Raw genomic sequence first — 20,987 nt, forward strand, 5'->3', positions numbered from 1 at the left:
TCTTTCTCTTTTAATCAGTTATATACCTCTGCTTTTTTGACTTCTTCCTGTGAATGAGAGTTGTCGATACTCAATGTTTCCACTGTATTTTTATGTGTTTTTGCCTCCCATGCCACTTGTCAACCCATTTCCTTCTGGCTTCTGTCCCAGCCATTCTCTAGAGACTCTCTCACCAGAGAGTTTCATGACAGTGAACAATTCTCACTTTTGTTGCATAATTTTGCTGCCACATGTGACTGTGTCCACCTTCTTGAAAACATTTTTTCTCGGCTTCTGTGAGTCTGCCCTCTCCTGATTTTCTTCTTGCATCTCAGGTCATGATGCAAGTCTCCTTTCCTGGCTTCTCTTGCTATCCAGTCCTTAAATGTTGGAATTCTTTAGGGCTATATCCCAGGCTCTGCTTTCAGTCTGCACATTCTGTGTAGATAGTCTTTCTGGTACCTTGAATCCCTCTTATATGCCCTTAATATTAAATTGTAAAGCTTGGAATGAATTTTATCAATATCTTAACAGTAATTATATCTGAGTGGAGAGGTTATGGGTGATTTTTACAATTCTACTATTATTTTCCAAATTTTGTACCAAAAGATATGTATTGCTATTACCTTAAAATACCTCAAACCCAACCTATTCAATGTATAATTCATCCAAACCTGTTCCTCTTCTAATAATCTCTTATTTAGTAACGAGACCCATCAATGACTAAGTTTCTGAAACCCTGACTCTTTTACTGTCCATTATTTTTGACTCCCTTTATACCACTGTTTGACTCTATCCCTCCATGTAGTCAGTCTATAAATTTTGTCAGTTTTATCTTATAAATACTTCTGTAGTCTATCTACTCTCTATTTGCAGTGCTGCTCTTCTGGGCCAAGCTCTCCTCCGACTTCTTACTATACCCTTTCTTACATTTTGAGATTTGAATTATACCGTGTTTTACGTGATTGAAAAAATACTTACTAAAGATTTTCAAAAGAAATCCTAGTAATCTATAGCCATTCAAAACAGATAACCATCAACTTAGATCATTATATTCAACTTCACAGGAAGTTATAAAGATAGATATCCCAGGAAAATGAAAGGCGGGAATATCATCTTGTCTGTCAGTTCTGTTTCAAAGTTTAGAAACTTTGAAATTTCCTAGTATGTAACAGTGAGTGTGCATCTTGCTCTGGGCAACTGTGCTCATTTCAGATCTCAGTGAGGGACTCAACATTTTCCTGAATGTTAACTCAGCCTATTTTATGTGTGATTATTGTGGTGGTGTAGGTGGAGATGGAAGATTTTGATGCAAATATTGAAGAACAGAAGGATGAAAAGAAAGATGCAGAGGAAGAGGAAAGCGAACTGGTAGGAGACAGAACAACCACTTTGAACAAAGTGTCTCTTTATTAAAATTCTTAAGGGTTTAAATTCATCTCTGTGGTCAGATTACTATTGTTGATATGCACCTTAATGGTAAAAGTTTCCAGAATCATCTTCACGGAGACTTTTGGATACTTTTTATTTTTACCCTGACCAAAGGAAAAGAACCCTCTACTGTGTTGTTAACAAGAAAATTTTAAGAATGCTAAGAAACGTACCCTTGTATTCACTCAGCTATTTGTGGGTGGCTCTAGGGGAATATACTTTTTAAGAAAATCAATTACATATGAAAGAGCATTTTTACATTCCAGCAAATACATGGTACAGCCTATCCAACTTATGCATAATTGTCTCTTCTTTGCTCTAAGAGCTCATAACTGAGTTTCTATAAACTGAGGCAGAAGAACTTATTGAATGAGGAGGCAGAGGGTTGCCACTGACTCCCGGATTTGTTCTTTTGCATTTTATCCTATTAAGTGATGGGGAAAATGATTTGACTGTGTAGGCAATGCATTTTGCTTAGGCTAATTAAAGGCTTACGTAAGTGTGAATTCAGAGTTCCCGTGTACCTACTGTAAATGCTTTTGATCACACCTCTGTTGTGATGTCTGCCTTACCCTGTCATTCAAGAGTATGTGACTTCCAGACTTATGTTATTTTCAGTGTTTGCTAATGCGGTACAGAGATTAGCAATGCCTTGAAATAGTGTTGCTTTTTTAATTCAAAATATTATTTGTTTTATTTAATACTTCAGCCCTCGCTAAAGTTGCTTTTCATATTCTTCTGAAAATGTACAAAGTGAGAACCCCGATTCCTCCCCCTAGAGAATACATGCTAAGAAGTGGTTTCATCACCCCATGTGTGTTATAGAGGACTCTGGATAGAAACTGTGTGTTTGCATAGAGATGGTGTCAACCTCTACATTCCTAGATTTCGTATGTGGATTAAAAAATAAGCTTTAAAGTTAATGGCATTTGAGTCTCAGTATGTTTTTTTTTTCCTTTAAACGAAGTCTTTTTATTTAATTAGATTGTATTTTAACATACATGATCTAAGGTGTAGGTAGGAAATTCACTTAAAGGTCCACGCTGTCCTGGAATATGGCTAATGACAAGTTTAGTTACTTGCAGCGTGCATATTAGAAAGCCATCATATGAGAAGCCTATAATGTCAGCTCTCTGAAACTCTGTCTTCCTTTGTAGAGATTTCAGTTCAGGATATGGTTCATAACATCTGACTTGCTTAGGTGTAGGTCAAAACTTGGAACTTTTAATTGAATGTACTATTATTTTTCAAAGTGAAACACACTGTAATACAATATTTTTTCACCAGAAACATGGCATTGAAACTTTAGAGCTCTACCCTGCTGAACTCTCTCTTTTATTTCCAAGTAACCTAATGTTTCATAGAGTGAGAAGATGATTTTAAGTTTTAAGGAAGAAAAGAGTAGTTCCAGCAGGGAGAGCTTAACATACTCATTTTACTTAACCTTTATGTTATAAAACTTCTCTTAACCTTTTTTCAAAATGCAGAATCCAGATCTCCTATTGTTGGGTTCTATTCCAGGAGTAAAAGATTCTTGGAAAATTTTAATAAAAGGGTTAAGAGCAAGTCTCTTGTCATTCAGACCATTTTAATGGAATTTTCACTCAACTTTGTTTTCTACTCTGTACTGATTACTACAGCTGTGTGAAATCCATACTTTTCTTGGTCAAGAGACTCCTTTGGGGGGATCATTGGTATGATATTTTGTCTTCTTTAATGCCTCAGTGGACCTTGTAGATATGACTCAGAATTTTAAAATATATTATTCTAGTGACACTTAAGGTTTTTAGATGATTTTTAAGATATAACAGTACAGATTCCATCAGTACCAAACTTTTAGCACCATCACTTCAACCTTTGTCTTTGTTTGTTATTGAAAATGTATTTGGAAAAGATAATATAATTTATAATCTGAAATACTACCTAATTAGTTGAAGTTGAATTATTAGTCTGGCTTAAAGACTACAAATGTATAAAACCTGTTGATTTCCTGTAAGATTGATAATGCTCTAGTAAACTCTTACACAGAAGCTATTGTCATGAACTGTTCAACATGCTTTCCAGCTTTACCTGTGTGTCAGTCTATTCTGTGAACTTCAGCATTACCAATAGTAGAAAGATTCTTAAAAGAAGATGCTGACACCTTTGATGAATCTGTCCTATATAATAAGTCCTAATATTAAAGTTCTGTATGTAAAGATCTAATAGAGAAGAACACAGTCCAAATGAAGTGAAACCTGTTTTACTTCAGTGAATTATATGGAAATTAATTATAAATCAGTGAATTATATGGAAAAGGCATACATTTGCTAGGCAAATAAACTGAAAGGCTTTACTGCATAGTTAAATAGGTACATTGGGAAATTTGCAAATCTTTATAGGACTTTGAAATAAACCACTCAGTTATTTTACTAAATAAGACATAAATTGCCTGTGGAGATTTCTGGTTTTTCATATAATAGAAAAAGTGTAATTTTTAAAAAATATCAGAAATAATCTAGCTTCCAATTGACGAAAAAGTAATACTCTGAAATAGATTCAGTAAAATTAGTCTTTGTAAGATCTAACTGGTAAATGGATTGAATCATTTTAAAATGAGGTTGAACTTAATAATTGTGTATCTAAAATTACACTGGAATACAAAGTAATTGTCTTGAAGAATACTCCTTGGACCTCATGCTATTATCACTTAATAATAGCAGTTGTATTTAGAAATGACCTGGCCAGGATGATAAGCTCTCTGCTGCTCTGAAGGATAGTATTTAGCGTAGTAACCACCATAGTAGCAGCGTAGTGACTACCAGACATTCTTACTGTGTTTGCTGTACAGCTGTTTTTCAGACTACAGTTGTGTCCTGAGCTGTAGTTGCCTCAAAGCGCCTTCATGATACTATTCTAAAGTGCCTGTCCTCAAATCTGGGTAGTGAAGTTCGTGAATTTGGTAATTCAGTTTCTTCAGAGATAATGAGACTGTTTTCCCTAAGGATATATTTATAAATAGTGAGTGGAAACTGAATCCATTCCCAGTTGTAATGCTTTTCCAATTCAAAAGTGATATGCATGTATGTGTCTCTTTCTAACCCTTCGAGCTTCTCTCTGTGTACGATTTAGGGTTACATTCCGAAAAGCAAATGGGAGATGGACACATCTGAGGCAAAGCTAGGTGGGTATTTCCTTTTTCCTGTTTTTATATGTGATACCTGATGGTAATGGTCATAGATCTTTCTGCTGTAAGAAGAACAAGTTCCCCCAAATCTCTGCTTAAACAAAGATTTTAGGCCTACCTTACTACATCCTCAGTCTGTTTTGCTGACTTTCATTTTATATATTGTGACAGAGTAAATGCAAATATGTGATAAATTTAGTAATAAAATATTGTCACTTCTAAAATCCATTCATTTATATTAATCAGAAATGTTGGTATAGATGAGATTTCTACCTTTATAAAAAAATATTTAACTGTAGTTCAAAATTGAAGTGGATTATGAATATTTTGGATAATAGTGATAGTAAAAATAATAAATATTGAAGTTTAAAAATTAATTAAAAAGCAGTTATTTTCTTTGTATAATAAAAGTTTGTAAGTGGGGGAGGTAGATATATAATTTAGGTTTTTGAGGAGCCTGGTTTCTAAGTTTCCATTAAAATTTTCCTCCAGCTGGTCTTTAGTGCAGGTTACAAGGTAAACTGATGAAAATTATTGTCTAAATAAAAACTTGGAGTTGCTTAATGTGAGGTTCTTTGTCAAGTAGAAAATCACATATATCCAATGGATTTTCCACCAGTATTTTATGGTAATATTACATAACTTTTTTTTAAATCTCGCCTAAAGAGAACCATTTAATATGTTGATTAAGATGTATTAGTAAATAATTTAAGCTGGTGATATAAGATTTTTTTATTTATTTTTTATTTTTTTATAAGATTTTTTTAAAAAGCTGGACCATGCTACTGTATGAAGTATGACTGTTGGTCTCTGCATTTCTCTTCTGTAATTATGCTGTAACCCCCAGAGCTGAAGTAACCATAGAAACATACCTTAAATTTATAGAACAAATTTGAATAATTTAGCTGCTTCACTGTTTGGGATATACTATCTGTGTTTCTGACATCAGAGGGGTGCATTTTACACACAGTTGCATAGACTGTGCCTTTTATTGTGCCCAGTTGGTCATGTGAGCCATTGATGTTGACCAGATCTAATGTTAAAAGATAATTCGGTAAACAGTAGTATTACCATATTGTTGGGATAGATGCTTTGTTGCAAAGTCTAGAATTTTCTAGTGTACGGCATGTGAAAATTTTATGTGGTGGTTACTGACATATTCTTCCATTCGTCCTTCCTCTGTGGGAAATCCATTTTAATAATAACCAACTGTCTCCTTCCTGAACTTTTAAAGCATTCGAAAGTGCTTAAATGCAATTAAGTGTGTAGGAAAATAATAACAACAAATTAGTTTTAAATAATAATGCTATAAATATGTTTATTTTAACATTAGTTTAAATCTGAAGTTCTGTACTTATAGAATAACCTATAAGACTGTAAAATCATTTTCCTCTTTCCTGCTTTTCTAAATAGTGATTATCTTTTGGGGCAAAGAGAAATGGTAATTAAAGAGATATGGGAATTATACAATATTTTAGCTAAGCATATGATCTTTAAGAGGCCTTTGTAATATATTATCTAGGATAATGCTTTTTTTAACTTGAGCCGATCCACACTCTTACTTTCCTTTCTAATATCTAAAGAGAAAGGAAAATGTAATTTAGTTACGATGATTATCCAAGATAATATGACATTAATCTTGATATCACTTTCCAGAAAAAATTCTGGCTGGTCTGCTATTTGCTTCTCAGAAAATACATTTAATACAAATTCAGTCCATTTTAGGTTTTTTTTTTTTTGGCTGTGAGGCTTGTGGGATCTTAGCCTCCTGACCAGGGATCAAATCTGCACCGCCTGTATTGGGAGGCCAAGTCTCAACCACTGGACTGCCAGAGAAGTCCCACAGATGCAGTCCATTTTAAAGACAATGCCAGAAATAGAGATGTTAAATAAACCGTTTCAGTTAAAGGCACTGAAGATCCAGTAATGAGTCTAGGAAAGAAGTTCTTAAATGTTTGCAGCTGGGTTTTCGTTTGTGACAGTGATGTTCCATCTAATGACTCGCCTCTTGCACCACCTTGTTGTCTTGAGAGCTAAATCATCTGTCGAGGAAGGAGTGTGAGCCTTCCTGGGAGTACTCCTTTGATATGGGTCCATGGAGCCAGTTGAGAAGAAGAGCCTAAAGCACGAGGCTCTGTTCTTTTTTGTCACCTTCCTTATCATAACAAATTCAATAGATTTGACTACCAGGTACAACTCTATTTTACCAACATTTCTTAAATATCTCTTGGTAACATGATTATGCTGGGTGGACACGTGGTGGCATGTATTGAGCTAGACAAGCTGAATCTGTAACTGAGAAATTTTGACTTACAGATGAATTGGCAAATGAGAAAGTATTCACTTACTTGTAATCTTTCAGCAACTGTTAAATCTTATTGTTGTCTTGATCTGTGTTCATTAAGTATAGTATTCAGTTCAGCCTGTGTGTGTGTGTGTGAAAGTAGAAGCAGTGTGATTTTAGGAAAATTCAGAACTAGCCTGAGTTGCATCTGGCTTGGCTGTCATGGAATTGTTGAGGACTGTCTGTGACCCACTCTCCGGAGCACTTTGCTTCTTTTCCAGCTGGGACACAAGCGCCCTAAGGCAAGGGTGGTTGTTACAAGCCACATCAAATGCTAGGATTCAGCATTCAAGCTGCTTAAATTCCACTGACATGATTTTAGTTTCTCAAACAGTAAAAAACCAAAAGTATACTTGAGACTGTTGTCATCCTAATTTAGGTTTCTTCATATAGCTTACTTTTGCTTTTCTCATCTCAGCGTCATTTGTCTCCGTTTATGAGTTACTGTGTACTGGCCTTCTACATGTCAGGCAGTTTCATCTCTTCCCAGTTGGAATGTAATTATTTTGTATAGGCATGTAACCCTTGTGTGTTCACCATGAGCAAATTTTCAGAAATATCATTTATGTTTAGAAAACATATAGATGTATCTAAAAATTTTTTTCTGTTGTGCTATATATAATATACTGTTTTGAAGATATGGTAAAATCCTATGACATGCAGAGTTGGATATTTAAACTTTCATCTTCATCTTCAAACTTCATCTTTTAAATTCAAACCTCTGAAAATCATTAGTATGAGTGTATTGGATACCAGTCGTCTTCTGTAACTAACAAATACCCCAGATTCCTCTTCCCTTACCTTATGCCATACATCTGTGTGTTTGAGTTTCCAGGATGCCATGTGGAGGAGGTATGAACCTTTCTTCAGCTCCAAGAAGGAAACTTTAAACTTGTGTACAATAAAATTTCAAATTAAATATTACAAGCAAGGGTGTTCAGACTAGAAATACATACTCTTCTGAACTTCCGTGTTACAAATGTGAAACTCCTGGTGTGTAACTCCTGTCATACACCCAGTGTATGAGGAAGAGTTCTTGTAGTTTTCACACTGTCCTTCTGTAATTGCTGCCTGACCATGTTCTATTCTTGGAATTGAAATATGAAATTTTCCTTTGAAGTATGTAAATGTCGAAGTTGATCTTACTAAGTTTGGAAATCCTTTGACGTTTATTCAATAAGTGTGTTGGAGCGGCTGATACTTTACAGTATTCAACTGAGAACAGTTTTACTGTTTGTGGGCTTCACTGGTTTTTCTAATACCATATTCTATGTCCCTGTGCAATCAAGGTGTCACCTGTAAGATCTTGTGTAATACGGCCTGTCCTGTACATGTAGGTTAGAGCCCCTTGGTATGGCATGTGATTTACAGAGGAGGTTAGAAGACTGTTTCTGTTGCACTCATCCATGTTAAAAATTTGCCAAAGTGATATGATAAAAATTTCTTGAGTTTTGTAAAGTGTTGTAGTTTGCCTTGCTGATTTTTCAATAATATTGCTTTTATGGGGGTGGGGCTTAGGAAATAAAAGCTTTGACAAGTATGCAAAATCTTACTGGTTTTTGAGATCTGTATGGTATGCACAATTAGTTGTGTGTGTAACTTTTACATTTGAAGCATAAACTCATCTTGCCTCCTGCTTCCATTGTACTTTTCTTTCACGTTCTGTCTGCCTTGATGCCTAAAAGGTTTCTTTTATATATACTCTTCACCATTTATGGAGTTAAATGGAGTGTGGTTATTGTATGTTTCTGAAGTGTGTAGGTTTTCCTTTATTGACCTACTTAATAATAGTATGTTTTTATAACTGTAGATGATCCAAAAGTTTAGTGCTTCAGTGTAGCTTTTATATATATATGTACATATATATGTGTGTGTGTGTATATATATATAACTCATAATATTTCACATGTAGAATTCAAGATCACAACTACCAACCAATAAAACAGACTATACACATTTCCATCGTGTGTTCTTGAAGACACCTAAACTCATATCTCATAATTTCTGAATCAGCACTCCCTGTTAATTTAATTGATTAAAGTCTGGGGCCTTTGGAAAGCCTCTCAGATTGAGGATTCAGAAAGAAAATTCAGATCCAGCTACTTTGGCTGACTAGCCCTCAGCCTCAGAATAGTCAGCAGCACTTTAAAGTACAACCAAAGACAGTGGGGATTTGTATGATCAACTTACCTGTAAACGTTAACTTACAGCAAATCCTGTCACCAGTGGTCAAAATCCCAAGAAACTGTTCATCTAAAACTTTCCCAAGCATTAGCTTGGCTCATTAAGTTCTTATACTACCTGTTTTTCATGTAACACAATATCACACATGATTGCAGATCGAATGGGTGGTGTTAATGTTGTGTTAAAGAAACAAAAACAAAAAAGAATGGAAGAAGTTGCTTTTGGAAAAACTCAGCGTTGCTTTTCATCAGAACATGAGAGCTGAAGTGTGATTTTAGGTGGGTGGGGAGGATAAGGAGCCCAGTAAACAAGTGTCTTCTCTTGCTCTGCCCATATTTGCTACTTAAACCAGTATAGTAATGTAAAGGCTGCCGGTATGAACACCAGATAAAGAGTGGAAATTGCACAGAACTTGATATTATCTCAGCTAAGAAGAGAGTTTGGATCTGCAAGTGGTGCTGCTCTCGGAATTGCGGATGTGCCCTCCGACGGTGTTCCAGCCTTCTTTCCCCTTGTTTGTGTGTCGTGTGCAAGCTCACACTCTTCCTTAATGCTGCGGCTCTGTGTTTGTCCCTCAGACAAGCTGGATGGCTTGAGAACTGGCACAAAAAGGAAACGTGACTGGGAGGCTATTGCCAGCAGAATGGAGGACTATCTTCAGCTCCCTGATGATTACGACACTCGTGCTTCTGAGCCTGGGAAGAAGAGGGTAAGAGACCACGAGTGATTACCAACAGTTAAAGGCCTGTGTAGACATCTGGTTTTAGAACGTTAAAGTCAGATAAACACGAATGCTATTTTTTTAGAGTGGTTTGGTTTATACTGCACCAGAGTTGGACACAACTGAAGTGACTTAGCAGCAGCAGCACCATATTACACATTTGCAAAAGAGACCTTACAAATTATTCGATCAAAATGTACAAATAACTTAAATAATGGAGAACAGAGCCTCACGTGGTTAGCACGTTATCAACCTTAAAGGAGTCTGGAATGGCTGCTTGTGCCATTTTGTCATGGAGCAAAAGAGTCAGGTGTGAAGTAGAGTACTGAAGAGAATCTGTGGAGCTTCTTAATGGATCAGATGTAGAGGGTCCAGGATGGATGGGCTCAATGGTGACGTTTCAGGATTCTGGCCATAAGCATTCCATGCATGTGGTACCATTTACTGAATTAGCGTAAAGTAGGGGAGACATATAAGTTTGAGAGTGAAAACTCAGAAGTTCAGCGAAGTACCAGTGAAGTTAGAAGTGATAATAGGACTCGGGACTCCAAAATTTAGAAGTTCAGATAGAAGTAACTGTTTTAAGAAGGAAAGAATAGTCCATTGTTAAATGATACAGAGAAGACAGATAAACTGAGAAAAGAGAACTCACCATTGAATTTGGCAACATGGTGATTGTTGATGTCTGGTCAAAAAAAAAAAGTCAAGCTTTCTTAGAGAGTTGAGGGGAGAAGCCACTTTTGAGCAGATTTGAAGAATAGGAAATGAGGAAGTGCAGAACAGCAAATGTAGATAAGTTTCTGAAGAAGCTTAGCTATGATAGGGAGCAAAATAATGAAGCCAAGATGTTCAATAGGTCTTCCACACAGATGGCAAATTAAATAAAAGTGATATTTGTATGCAGCCTTTAAAACACAATAAAGTAAGAGGTATAACATTGTACATGGTCCACATAAAGCTTTTCCAGCTAGTCTGCCTTGATCTTTCTTTTAAGTATATACAGACCTACCATTCTTTTTAATTTATTTTATTTTTGGCTGTACCACACAGCAGTTTCCTGCCCAGGGATTGAAACCTGGGCCCTTGGCAGTGAAAGCGCCGAGTCCTAACTACTGAACTGCCAGGAATTCCCTACCCTTCTTTTTAAATGGCTTCCTAGTGTACCATCATTTGGTTGAATAATCAGTTCTTTATCCATTTCCTTATCAGTGGATGCTTATGCTGTTTTTGTTTCATTGCTAATGTAATACTCTAGTGTAAGTTGTATGCGTTTGTCTTGGCAACCTTTTGGCAGTGTATCTCTAGGGTGTATTTTTAGCCTTAAAGCTGCAAACTCATAGAATATGATGTATCATTCTGACAGCTATTATGAGATTGTTTTCCAAAAAGGTTGCGCCTATTTATACACCCACATGTAAGTAAATCCCTGTTTTTTTCACACTTGCACAAGCAGTGTTATTACTGAACTTTTTAACTTTTGACAATCTGATAGGTGAAAAATGGTATCTCATTTTTCATTTCGCCAAGTAAGAATGAAATTGTTTATCATTTCTTTATCTTTACACATCATTTCTTTTTTTATAAATTCCCTCAGTACTTTAATAGTAAAAGATGTTTATTGTAAGAGAATGAAAAATGCCACTTCATTACTGTGGATACCATTACAGGGGACTCAAGCTCTCAAATAGTGCAGACAGTCCCTGGGCCTGCCCTTGTTTGTGTGTCTTGAGACCTGATTAGTGGCCTTCTATGTCTGGGTGGCCCAGCTCTACCCAGGGACTACGTGTCTTAATACCTCTTATTCCAGTTTTAAGGTTGGGACAACAGAAGCAGAAATAGCTCTTTCTTGGGAATAATAATTTGGTATAACAGTGAATAATCTCAAGTAAGAAATATTTTTCTCTAGTTCATTTTTAGTTAGGTAACTATTACTCTCTTCAGTAGGGAGTGTGTAATCTCATATAGTTTACTCTGTAAGCTGAGTGGACAAAAGCGTGAGCTGTACACATCCTAGTTCATTAAGTGGCTCCTCTTTCCACTCCTCTCCCTGCCTTCCTTCCTCATTTCAAATTGTTTTTAACATTCAAACCATTTTCCAAAATCAACTTCTTGAGCACAAGGAAATCCTGCAGGTAGCATGGAATGCAGGACTCATTACTCGTTCCTTTCCTGGAGTTGCTTGATTTCTATAATCCAGATTTTATAAATATTGGGTAGATTCCTGGGATTAATTTACACTGAAACACAAAGGTAGTTCTGTAGAATTGATCATACTAGAGTTTTACCAACGTGGCTAGGATTTAAAATATAATTAAAAAATTTTTTTTCCACTTGCTTAGTTTTGTATAAAATGACTTTAATTTATGTTTCTTTGATAACTGTAGAAAAGTGAATATTTCCCTAGTTTTGTTTGAGAACTCAAACGTTTTAGAGATATTTTTGGTGACAGTAGCTAAAATGTACACACACAAACTTCTGAGTATTGGTCAAGAGTTTTCTTTACTATACCTTTTGTTTCCCTTAACAGCTAAGGTAAATGGCAGAAAATTGAGATTGTAAATGTCAATAAAAGTACCTCTCTAGGAAGGTTAGGAGGGACACTTGACATTTCCAAAGCCATTTCTAGTTGCAAGTCATTATTCTGCTCCTTACATTTTTTTGTAATCATTTCATTCCTTTTACAGAATTGTATGTCTGTATGTCAGTCTGTGCAACTGCAGCCTCTTATATTTTCATTTCAGCTTTAAAATTTGGGGCATTTGTGCTGAAACATATTGCTTTTTTAAAAAATAACTACTTTTCTTCCTAATTCCATATTCTTTATTTTATCTGAGTTTTAAAGACTTAGAATTTAAACTTCAGATTTAAAGTAACTTAGTTTACACAGGGCAAGATTGATTAGTGTATTTAAATCTGTTTTAAGGATGTACTATGGACTGTTTTCAGTCTGTTTCTTTGTTCGATGGCCACAATTCATCTGTCTGTCCATCCATCCATTCTTCATCCCCCTTAACCATAGTCATCTTTTGCTAAAATACGTACCCTTGATCCCAAGGAGAACTGAAGAGAGGGTCCATAAATTTGTCAGAATAAATACATCAGCATTAATGGGCAGAAAGCCCAAAGATCTTGGTATTCAGAAACCCACATTATTTATTAGGCTTTTTATTAAGCCTCATGAAGGAAATTGAGCCATAGGTTTTCTGCCCACAAATAAATCTACCTTAAAAAGTGTCAAGTGTTATCAGTGTTCCCCCACAGCTGTTACTTGTGTGTATTATCTTTAGCCAAGTGGTTGATAAAAACAATTATCAGGGGAAGAAATAAGAAGCCAGTCCTCTGATTACCATTCCTATAGACAGTAATAGGAAGGGTCATTTTACTTCTCAGAGCAGTTACACATTTCCAGGTACAGCGTGGATGAACGTGCTCTGGTTCCCTCTCCTTGTTATAGATCACAATCACAACAAATCACAAGCCATATTTAAAATACAGTCTCTGAAGACTTTGGTACTAGGCAGCTGCAAAGCACAGTTATAAGTATTTTATCTTTTACAGGTTAAATCTGCTTATATTTTTAAAATTATTACTGTAATACATACAAATCCGTATTTTTAAAATATCAGAATACCAATAGAAAATGTCCCCGATTCATATATTTGTAGGGATGATCTTGCCATAAATGATATCAACTGAGTTTGTCTCTTGGTCTCTTTATCTCATCAGTAAAAGTAATGATACCAGGTCCCTGTTTTCTAAGAATAAATTTCAAAGACTTTTATTATGTGGAGATGAGACTCAGTCTTTGATCTAGGATGTTTATGGTCTGTTGGGGAAGGGAGATCTGTCAGTGGATAATTGCAATATAATGTGAAAGTTCAAAACTAGGCATGTCACATCTGGAAGTAACTCCAGGGAAGCAATGATTATTTGATTGGCAAAGGACAAGAGGGATAAAGCAGAGTTCATGCGAGGCGGATCAGGTTAGAGCAAAGACATTTTCAGGAAGAGAGTCTAGTTTGTGTAGGGTTACAGAGGTGGGAATGACCCAGTATGCTCTGAGAGCTGAAAGTACTTTTGTAACTGGTGAGCTACAGTCCATGGGGTTGCAAAGAGTCAGACACAGATAGCGACTGAACACACATCTGTTAAGCGTCATAGGTACTGCCCAGAGATGCTGCAGGAGGACAGGGCCAGATCCAGAGGGACCTGTGCACTTGGATTTTATTCTGTAGGTTGGGCGAGGATTTAAAGCTGTGGCAGAGTGGACCAGAGGAAGTGAGAATGAAAGTAGGAAGACTAGGCAGAAGTTAGTGCTTTATTTTTTACTTTAGGTAAAAAATGAGGCTGGTGAATGGAAAAGGGGATAGGAGGTGGAGGGGACAGGGCTGACTTTTTCAGGAGCTGGTATGGCTAGGACTTGTGATTGACTAAAAGTTTTCTTTCTGTAACTTAAGATGTATGACTGTCTTCAGTTCTCCAGTTAACTTCTAATTTTTTAAACCCCTGGCCTCAAATTAGTTATCCTACCCGTTAAACTATTCAGAAAGCTAAGAGACTCTTTGCGTATTTATTTTTTTCTAAAGCCCAGCCTAACACTGTGTTCTTTTTAGGTGAGATGGGCAGACCTGGAAGAAAAGAAGGATGCAGATAGGAAAAGGGCCATAGGTTTTGTGGTCGGACAGACTGATTGGGAGAAGATCACAGATGAAAGTGGTCACCTGGCTGAAAAAGCCCTCAATCGAACCAAATATATATGAAACTTAGTTTTTGAATGGAGTCATTACTCCTCTAAGGTAAGGGTACACGGTCATGTAAATAGCCTACTGTGTGTTGTTTTGAAGAGTCTGAGATAAAGAAGACAGCATGCTTTGCTAAAAATGCTTCTCTTCCTATATTATTTTCTGGTTCTAAGAGTAAGTATGTGCCAGTTGCCAGCATTTATAGTACAGGATATTAGAAAAGGAAGCAATTTTCTGCAACCTGGCTTACTTATAAAAATCTAAGACTTAAGAGAAGCTTGAATTCTGTAGATCTGGGAAGGAGTGACGTGATGAGAGACTGAGGTCTGCTGAGTTTTCTGTCTGTCCTTCCCGCCGTGACAGCCTTTTCTTTTCTTTGCAGGTGGTTCGCTTTGAGGTGATCTGAAGCCACGGCCTTCTGGAGCTTCGTTGTGTGTCCCCTTGCTTCCACGTTTCAGTTTTTGTTTTGTTTCTACTGCTTTAGTTTTTTAAAGTTCTCCAGTGTCCCCGAGAGGTATTAGAGTCTTGCTCGACTTGAACAAGACATTAATCTTTCTTTTTAACTGCTTTGGGGAGGGAGGGAGTGATAGCGTAACTGCTGAAGCCAGGTGGAGATGTGCTGGAGGACTCCAACAGACAGTGTTTCCTCCACTGTACAGTTGTCACAGACTATCTCTATCATCATTGCTTTGTGGCTGTTTTTGTTTTTTACTGTATGTAACTGGTAGCTGATTGTACTAGGATTAAAAAAAATAAACTTTCATGATAAAGCCATGAGATTCATGGGCTATATAGCATGAGCCCCTTTCTCTTGTTTTCTTAATTTTATTTTTATTGCTTTTTTAATATGGTGTGTTCTGATTACATGCTAGTTGAACATCTTAAAAACCTCGTTCGCATCTATGATTCCGTAACGCATGTTGTAAACACAAGGCTCAGCAATGTTCACAACACTTATCTTTGTTTTATAGCTGATTTCTTTTTCTGTCTTTGTGTCTTGAAGACTAATAGAGACAATTTCAAATATTTATCTGTTCCCTGGAGCACATCTGTTCTGTATCATGATGTTTTATTGTCGTCGTTGTCGTTTTGATCCTTTTTTGCTCTTCCCTATTTTCTTTTCCTTCCTCTTTTTACTTTCTCCCTTCATGTTCTCTAATGTTTTGATTTTTCTCTAATCTGACTTTGACTCCTGGGTGGACAAAACTGATGTACTCTATGAAGCTTTGGAGCTTGTTGCCTGACTGCTGAACGTGAATTGTTGGTTTTTTAAGCCAAGATTGCAGGGCAGGAATATGGCAATGCAGAGCGCTCTGGCAGGCAGCCTTTAAGTCTGTCAAGTTTTCAGGTTCTTGCCAGATTGTTCATTATTGGAAAGCATGGCCTTCTGCTTAAAATTTTATCTCTTGTGAATGGTACCAGGTGGAGCCTAGAAATTGCATAGAGCTAAAACCCAAGTATCGTTCCTGTTTAAAAAGAGAAAAGGAGCTCCTTTCCCTTTTTCATTCTGCAAAGGAAAAAAAAAAGTTGTTTCCAGCATGAGAGAAGACTGAGAAGAGACTTCTTTCTCAAGCATCATTTCCACTATGTAATCTAACTCAGTAAGCTGCAAATTTGTTTACAGAAGGCTTGAATATTTTGAAATGTTTACCTTTGTCTAAAAAACCAAAAAACATTTTCGTTTTATTTCCTACATTAAATGTTGTGTGAATAGAGATAATGTTGCCATTTACATATTAATAGTATTATTTTGGGTTCAAGAACTTCAAAGCACTGACGACTAGTGGGAAATTCTGATGAATTTCTATACTTTTTAATGTTTCCTACAATTCTGAATGTTTAACGTAAGAGGCTTTATGTTATTAACAAGTCAATATTGAATGTATAATTCGCTACATTAAGTAACTTCTGGTGTTTGTAGTATTTGAGAAACTACTTTGGTTGCTTGCTGGCCGACGGTACGTTTCTATGTAGTGATCTTTCTCAGTCACCTTTATTATGTTGAGTGAAGGTACGTCACAAGATGGTCAACAGAACTATTGTTTATACAAAGACCAACCTACTAATTATTGAATCTACCAAATGTATGTTTTTAACAAAAAATTTCTAGAATGTGCTCTTTAGTTCAGGAGGTAGGTATATACATATTCTTATAGAAGATGCTTTCCTTCCATTTCTTAACCTTTTTATGTTCTAACAGCATTCAGAATGCCAGTGAAATGAGAAGTGGTCATCACTCACGAATCACTTTCAATCTGTCATGTTTTTGCCTTGCAGCCATGGCTTTGTGTCTGCGGTCTTACTCCAAAAGGTGGTAGGGAAAAGTGAATGGGGTCAGAAATAGCTTCTGCTGATTTTCAAAAGATACTGATTAATATTGCTGTTAGGTGTTGAACATAGAATGTTTCCTGCTTTAGGAAATTGGTATAATATAACCCAGTGAGTGGGATTAATAAGAGAAAGATCAGGCACCATAAAGCAAGTATTAGTCTGTTGACGTTTGAGGTTGCTAGTCTGATACAGAACTGGTAAGAAATTCTTAAATTTACTTTATCACTTGAAGCAGAATAGAAGAGAAAGATCAGGACTATGTTGGAGAAATTTGGTGTGAGCACAAATTACCTTAGAATACAAATATTCTAAGTTTATTAAGAGATGCCCTTGGAATACAAAGAACTGAACTTTGGTTGCATTTATTTGCTAGCATTTTACAAACATGTTCAGAAAGCTGCTTGGTATTTTTTATTTTAAGCATATTAAGTTTATTTAAAATTGGTACTTGCCTTATACAAAATAGTCTGATGTTGGAAAAGTTCCAGTTATCTTTTAATGTTTCAGATCTTTTAAACTAAATGTAAAACCTCTTTCTGCAGTAGTTGAAGTCTACCTGTAAACTCCCTGTGCAAGTAACATGGATAAGATGCAGAAATCTTTCTATTGGGGAATTGTTTATTTAGGGTTAAGCTGGCATGTTCAAAATATGTTGTGACTGATTACAGAAACTGAAAGCTGTTGGGTAGTCTGCTTGTTGACACGTAATTGATTCACATAATTTTCTAGAAGTTTGTATTTGGTTAAGATGTCAATGGTTAATTCAGAAGGTTTTTTTCTTTTGGATAAAGATAAAATCTTAAATTTACTGGCTGGATCTTAAATTTACTGACTGGGTTCATGTCCCTTGTGAAAATTCTGATTATTGATTGACCACATCAAAGTAAGCTCCGTTTCATTTGGAGACTAAGTATTTGGAGTGACTAAAAATTTATTTCTTTGAAGGCACCTCCACTTCTTTTGTAAAGTATTTTATCTTCTAGCTACGCAAGGTGCAGATATTTTGGTAATAATAGACATCTGGAGTCAGCTTACTACTAGGACTGTAAAAGCAGCAGGTTGTCAGCTATAAAGAGACCATTCAGATGTTTCAGACTGGATTTTAGAATTCAGAGTAACCAAAACTGAGATGAATTTTACTAAGCTAAAGAAAAATGATTCCTCATTTCTAGCCTTGACCGGTCCTAATACACATTCAGGTTCCTTTCTTGAAAGCTGTATGATCTTAAGTTATTAATCAAGTTAGAAAGTAAAAATCAACGAAACTCATTTATCAAAGGTCTCTGTGAGGAGCAAACTAGATAATGCTTATAAAACTGCTTGGCACAGCACCAGGCTCAAAAATTGGTAACTGGCCATCAATCATTATTTTTTTGACTTGTTCTTTCATGTGTGCTTTTAAAATTAAAACTTTTCACTTGGCTTGAAGGTGATTGTCACCTTTTATAGTTAGCTACCGTAACTGAGCTAGGCCATATGAAATAGTGTGGTGAGTGAAGGTTGGAAGAGTAATAATTTAGAAGCATTTTCAGGTAGCCACTGAAACTGATCTTCAGAATCAGTATGGAGATTTGTTTAAAGGAATCACTGAGGTGCAAAGGCTAATTAGTAAGTACCCAGGAGGAAAGTGAAAGTGTAAGTCACTCAGTTGTGTCCAACTCTCCACAACCCCATGGACCGTACAGTCCATGGAATTCTCCAGGCCAGAGTACTGGAGTGGGTAGCCTTTTCCTTCTCCAGGGGATCGTTCCAACCCAGAAAGGGATGAGCACTAATGGAAAGCTGTTGCCAGACCACACGTGTGAACAAAGGTGAAGGCGCTGAAGCGTTGATTTGCCTTGTCACATATTCAGAAAGCAAATAGTGATTTTTATGAATAAGTAATACAGTCATATGATACAAAATTCAGAAGGTTTAACATCTTTCCATCCCCGTCCTCAGCCTCCCACTATCCTGTCTACAGAGACAACCAATGTTGACTTTCTTTTGTGTCCTTTCAGAAAAGTTCTGTGGATAAGCAGTTAATTTCGCTTTACCCAAATGGCAGGGTGCTGCCCACATAAGCAGTTAATTTCGCTTTACCCAGATGGCAGGGTGCTGCCCGCACTGCCGCGCCGTTTCTGTTACAGTGTCCAGGAGGGCTTCTGGTCACACGGGAACAGTCCCATTCTCATTCGGCTCCTACTCTCCTCTCCCCCTTCTCCCTCTCTTCCCTTTCTCCTCCTCAATCTTCCAAAGGTACCTTCTAATTATAAGGAGCTTCACTGACAGTTTTTAGAAATTTACCTGTATTTCTGTTCTCTACAGGTAAATGGCACAGAATATGTAATTATTGTATGGATCTGTCTGTATACATTTTTATCACATGTAGGTTTTTATACTGACCCCTGTCTTTCTCTGACTCCTGCCGCCACCTCTGACCCTAGGCAACCACTAATCTGTTCTCCATTTCTGTAATTTTATCATTTAAAGAATGTTTTATAAATGAAATCATATAGTAGGTAACCTTTGGGGATTGGTTTTTTTGGCCTTTTTCACTTGCTGTAATTCCCTTGACGTTTATCCAGGTTGTTATGTGTGTTATCAGTAGTTTGTTCTGTTTATTGCTAGCATTCATAAATGCTGTTAATGGGTGGAATCAATAGCATTCCATCCCATTCTCTTTTCTAGCTGTAGAATGTTTTATGTCTTTATCGTAATGTAGCTCACCAGGTCTCTGTTGATGGATTTAAGCTGTCTTTTGCTGTTATAAATTGTGACTTTTATATACTGTTATCATTACACCACTCCTGTACTTGCCTGATTTCTAGCAATGAAGGAGCACTAGTTACAGCATCATTTACATAGGCATCCTTGAGGGTGACAGGTGCTTAAGAGCCAGCACAGCACATCACAGCGATGAACTGTCAAGGGAACTGACAGTAACGAAATGAAAAAGGCAAATCCTGTTTCCTGGAAAATCCTACAGTATAGAATTCTGACAGAGTAAAGAACCCCAGTGGGTCTTTGAGGGCTTAGAGTGGCCAGAGACTGATGGGTTCCCGGTCCACACATAACAGAGTTTAGACCTTAGTTCACTCTCTTTTTACCTAGTTATTTATGCTTCTGCATCTCCATGGCTGATCTGAACTCAGTTCTCGGCTCTATTGCCTTCACATCAGACTGTAGTCAGGGAGCATCCTCAGGACTGAGTTATGGACAGCCCTCGGTCTGCCAGCAGGAATTTGCACTTGTGATACTAGGAAAATCCATAGACTTAATGGTTTACTTTGTAGTTGACGAGACTTTGACTCCTATACCCAAGTTTGAATTTTCTACCAGAGATTCACATTCTTAGGTTTGACAGTACTGATGTAGATTATAGCTCCCTTTCCTATGATATCTGAAGAATTAAAATAATTTCTTCCACTATGACTTGAAATCCCACTTGCAGGTCTATTTCTGACTGAGTTCCTACTTCTTGGCATGTCTAATTTTTTTTTTTTTTTTCTTTTACAGCATCTAGCTCAGTACATGGCTCATTTATCTGTAGAGTGAATAAATAGAGGGGATATCTCCTATCTGTATGGCAGTGGTCACTCATTCAGAGTCGGACAGGTAACAGATGTGTGAGGCAGAGGGTGGAGATTGTGGCAAACTGGAGAACAAGGTAGGTCCTGTTACAGGGTACACAGTACCTGCTCGGCCACAGACTGGCCATCTGGGGATTTGGGTCTTGTGTTGCCAGATTTTTCTAGGATTTCCAGAGAAGTGAGAAAACTGGATTTTTGTGTGAGATCTTCAATATATTAGCACCAGAAAATTTTGTTTCTTGTTTGGTTTTTTGGTAAGTGCTTCAGCCCACACTGCCTACCTGTCATTTCATACTTGAAGGCTGCCAAGTTGAAATTGTTGATATGGAGATAAGAGGTTGAAGAGGCCTTAAAAGTTCATTCTTGTCAAGTTCCTTCATTTTACAGATGAGGTTTCTGAGGCTGAAAGAAGAGAAGTGACTTGCTCAGTTACTTGATGGCAAAAGAAGGCTAAATCTTAGTTTTCCTGGTCTGTTTCTTATAGGAGTAAGTATGTTTTCTGTACTTTATAATTGCT

The 20,987-nt window shown here is 36.7% G+C and overlaps 1 protein-coding gene across 2 annotated transcripts in view; it reads left to right on the forward strand.

Annotated features, from left to right (window-relative positions):
- YLPM1 (YLP motif containing 1) overlaps positions 1-15,367 on the forward strand; it is a 64,341-nt gene extending 48,974 nt beyond the window's left edge. The window contains exons 17-21 of one of the 2 annotated variants that reach the window (XM_002691007.6): positions 1,270-1,350; positions 4,522-4,573; positions 9,683-9,813; positions 14,439-14,621; positions 14,950-15,367. In XM_002691007.6, coding sequence (XP_002691053.1) covers positions 1,270-1,350; positions 4,522-4,573; positions 9,683-9,813; positions 14,439-14,585 — 411 coding nt within the window. In that variant the 3' untranslated portion in view covers positions 14,586-14,621; positions 14,950-15,367. Of the gene's footprint in view, positions 1-1,269; positions 1,351-4,521; positions 4,574-9,682; positions 9,814-14,438; positions 14,622-14,949 lie in introns of those variants that run through there. The other variant, XM_059890942.1, reaches the window with a different exon arrangement.
- Positions 15,368-20,987: the final 5,620 nt, after the last annotated feature.

Source organism: Bos taurus, chromosome 10 (genome assembly GCF_002263795.3).
Source record: "Bos taurus isolate L1 Dominette 01449 registration number 42190680 breed Hereford chromosome 10, ARS-UCD2.0, whole genome shotgun sequence".
Classification (NCBI taxonomy): Eukaryota; Metazoa; Chordata; class Mammalia; order Artiodactyla; family Bovidae; genus Bos; species Bos taurus.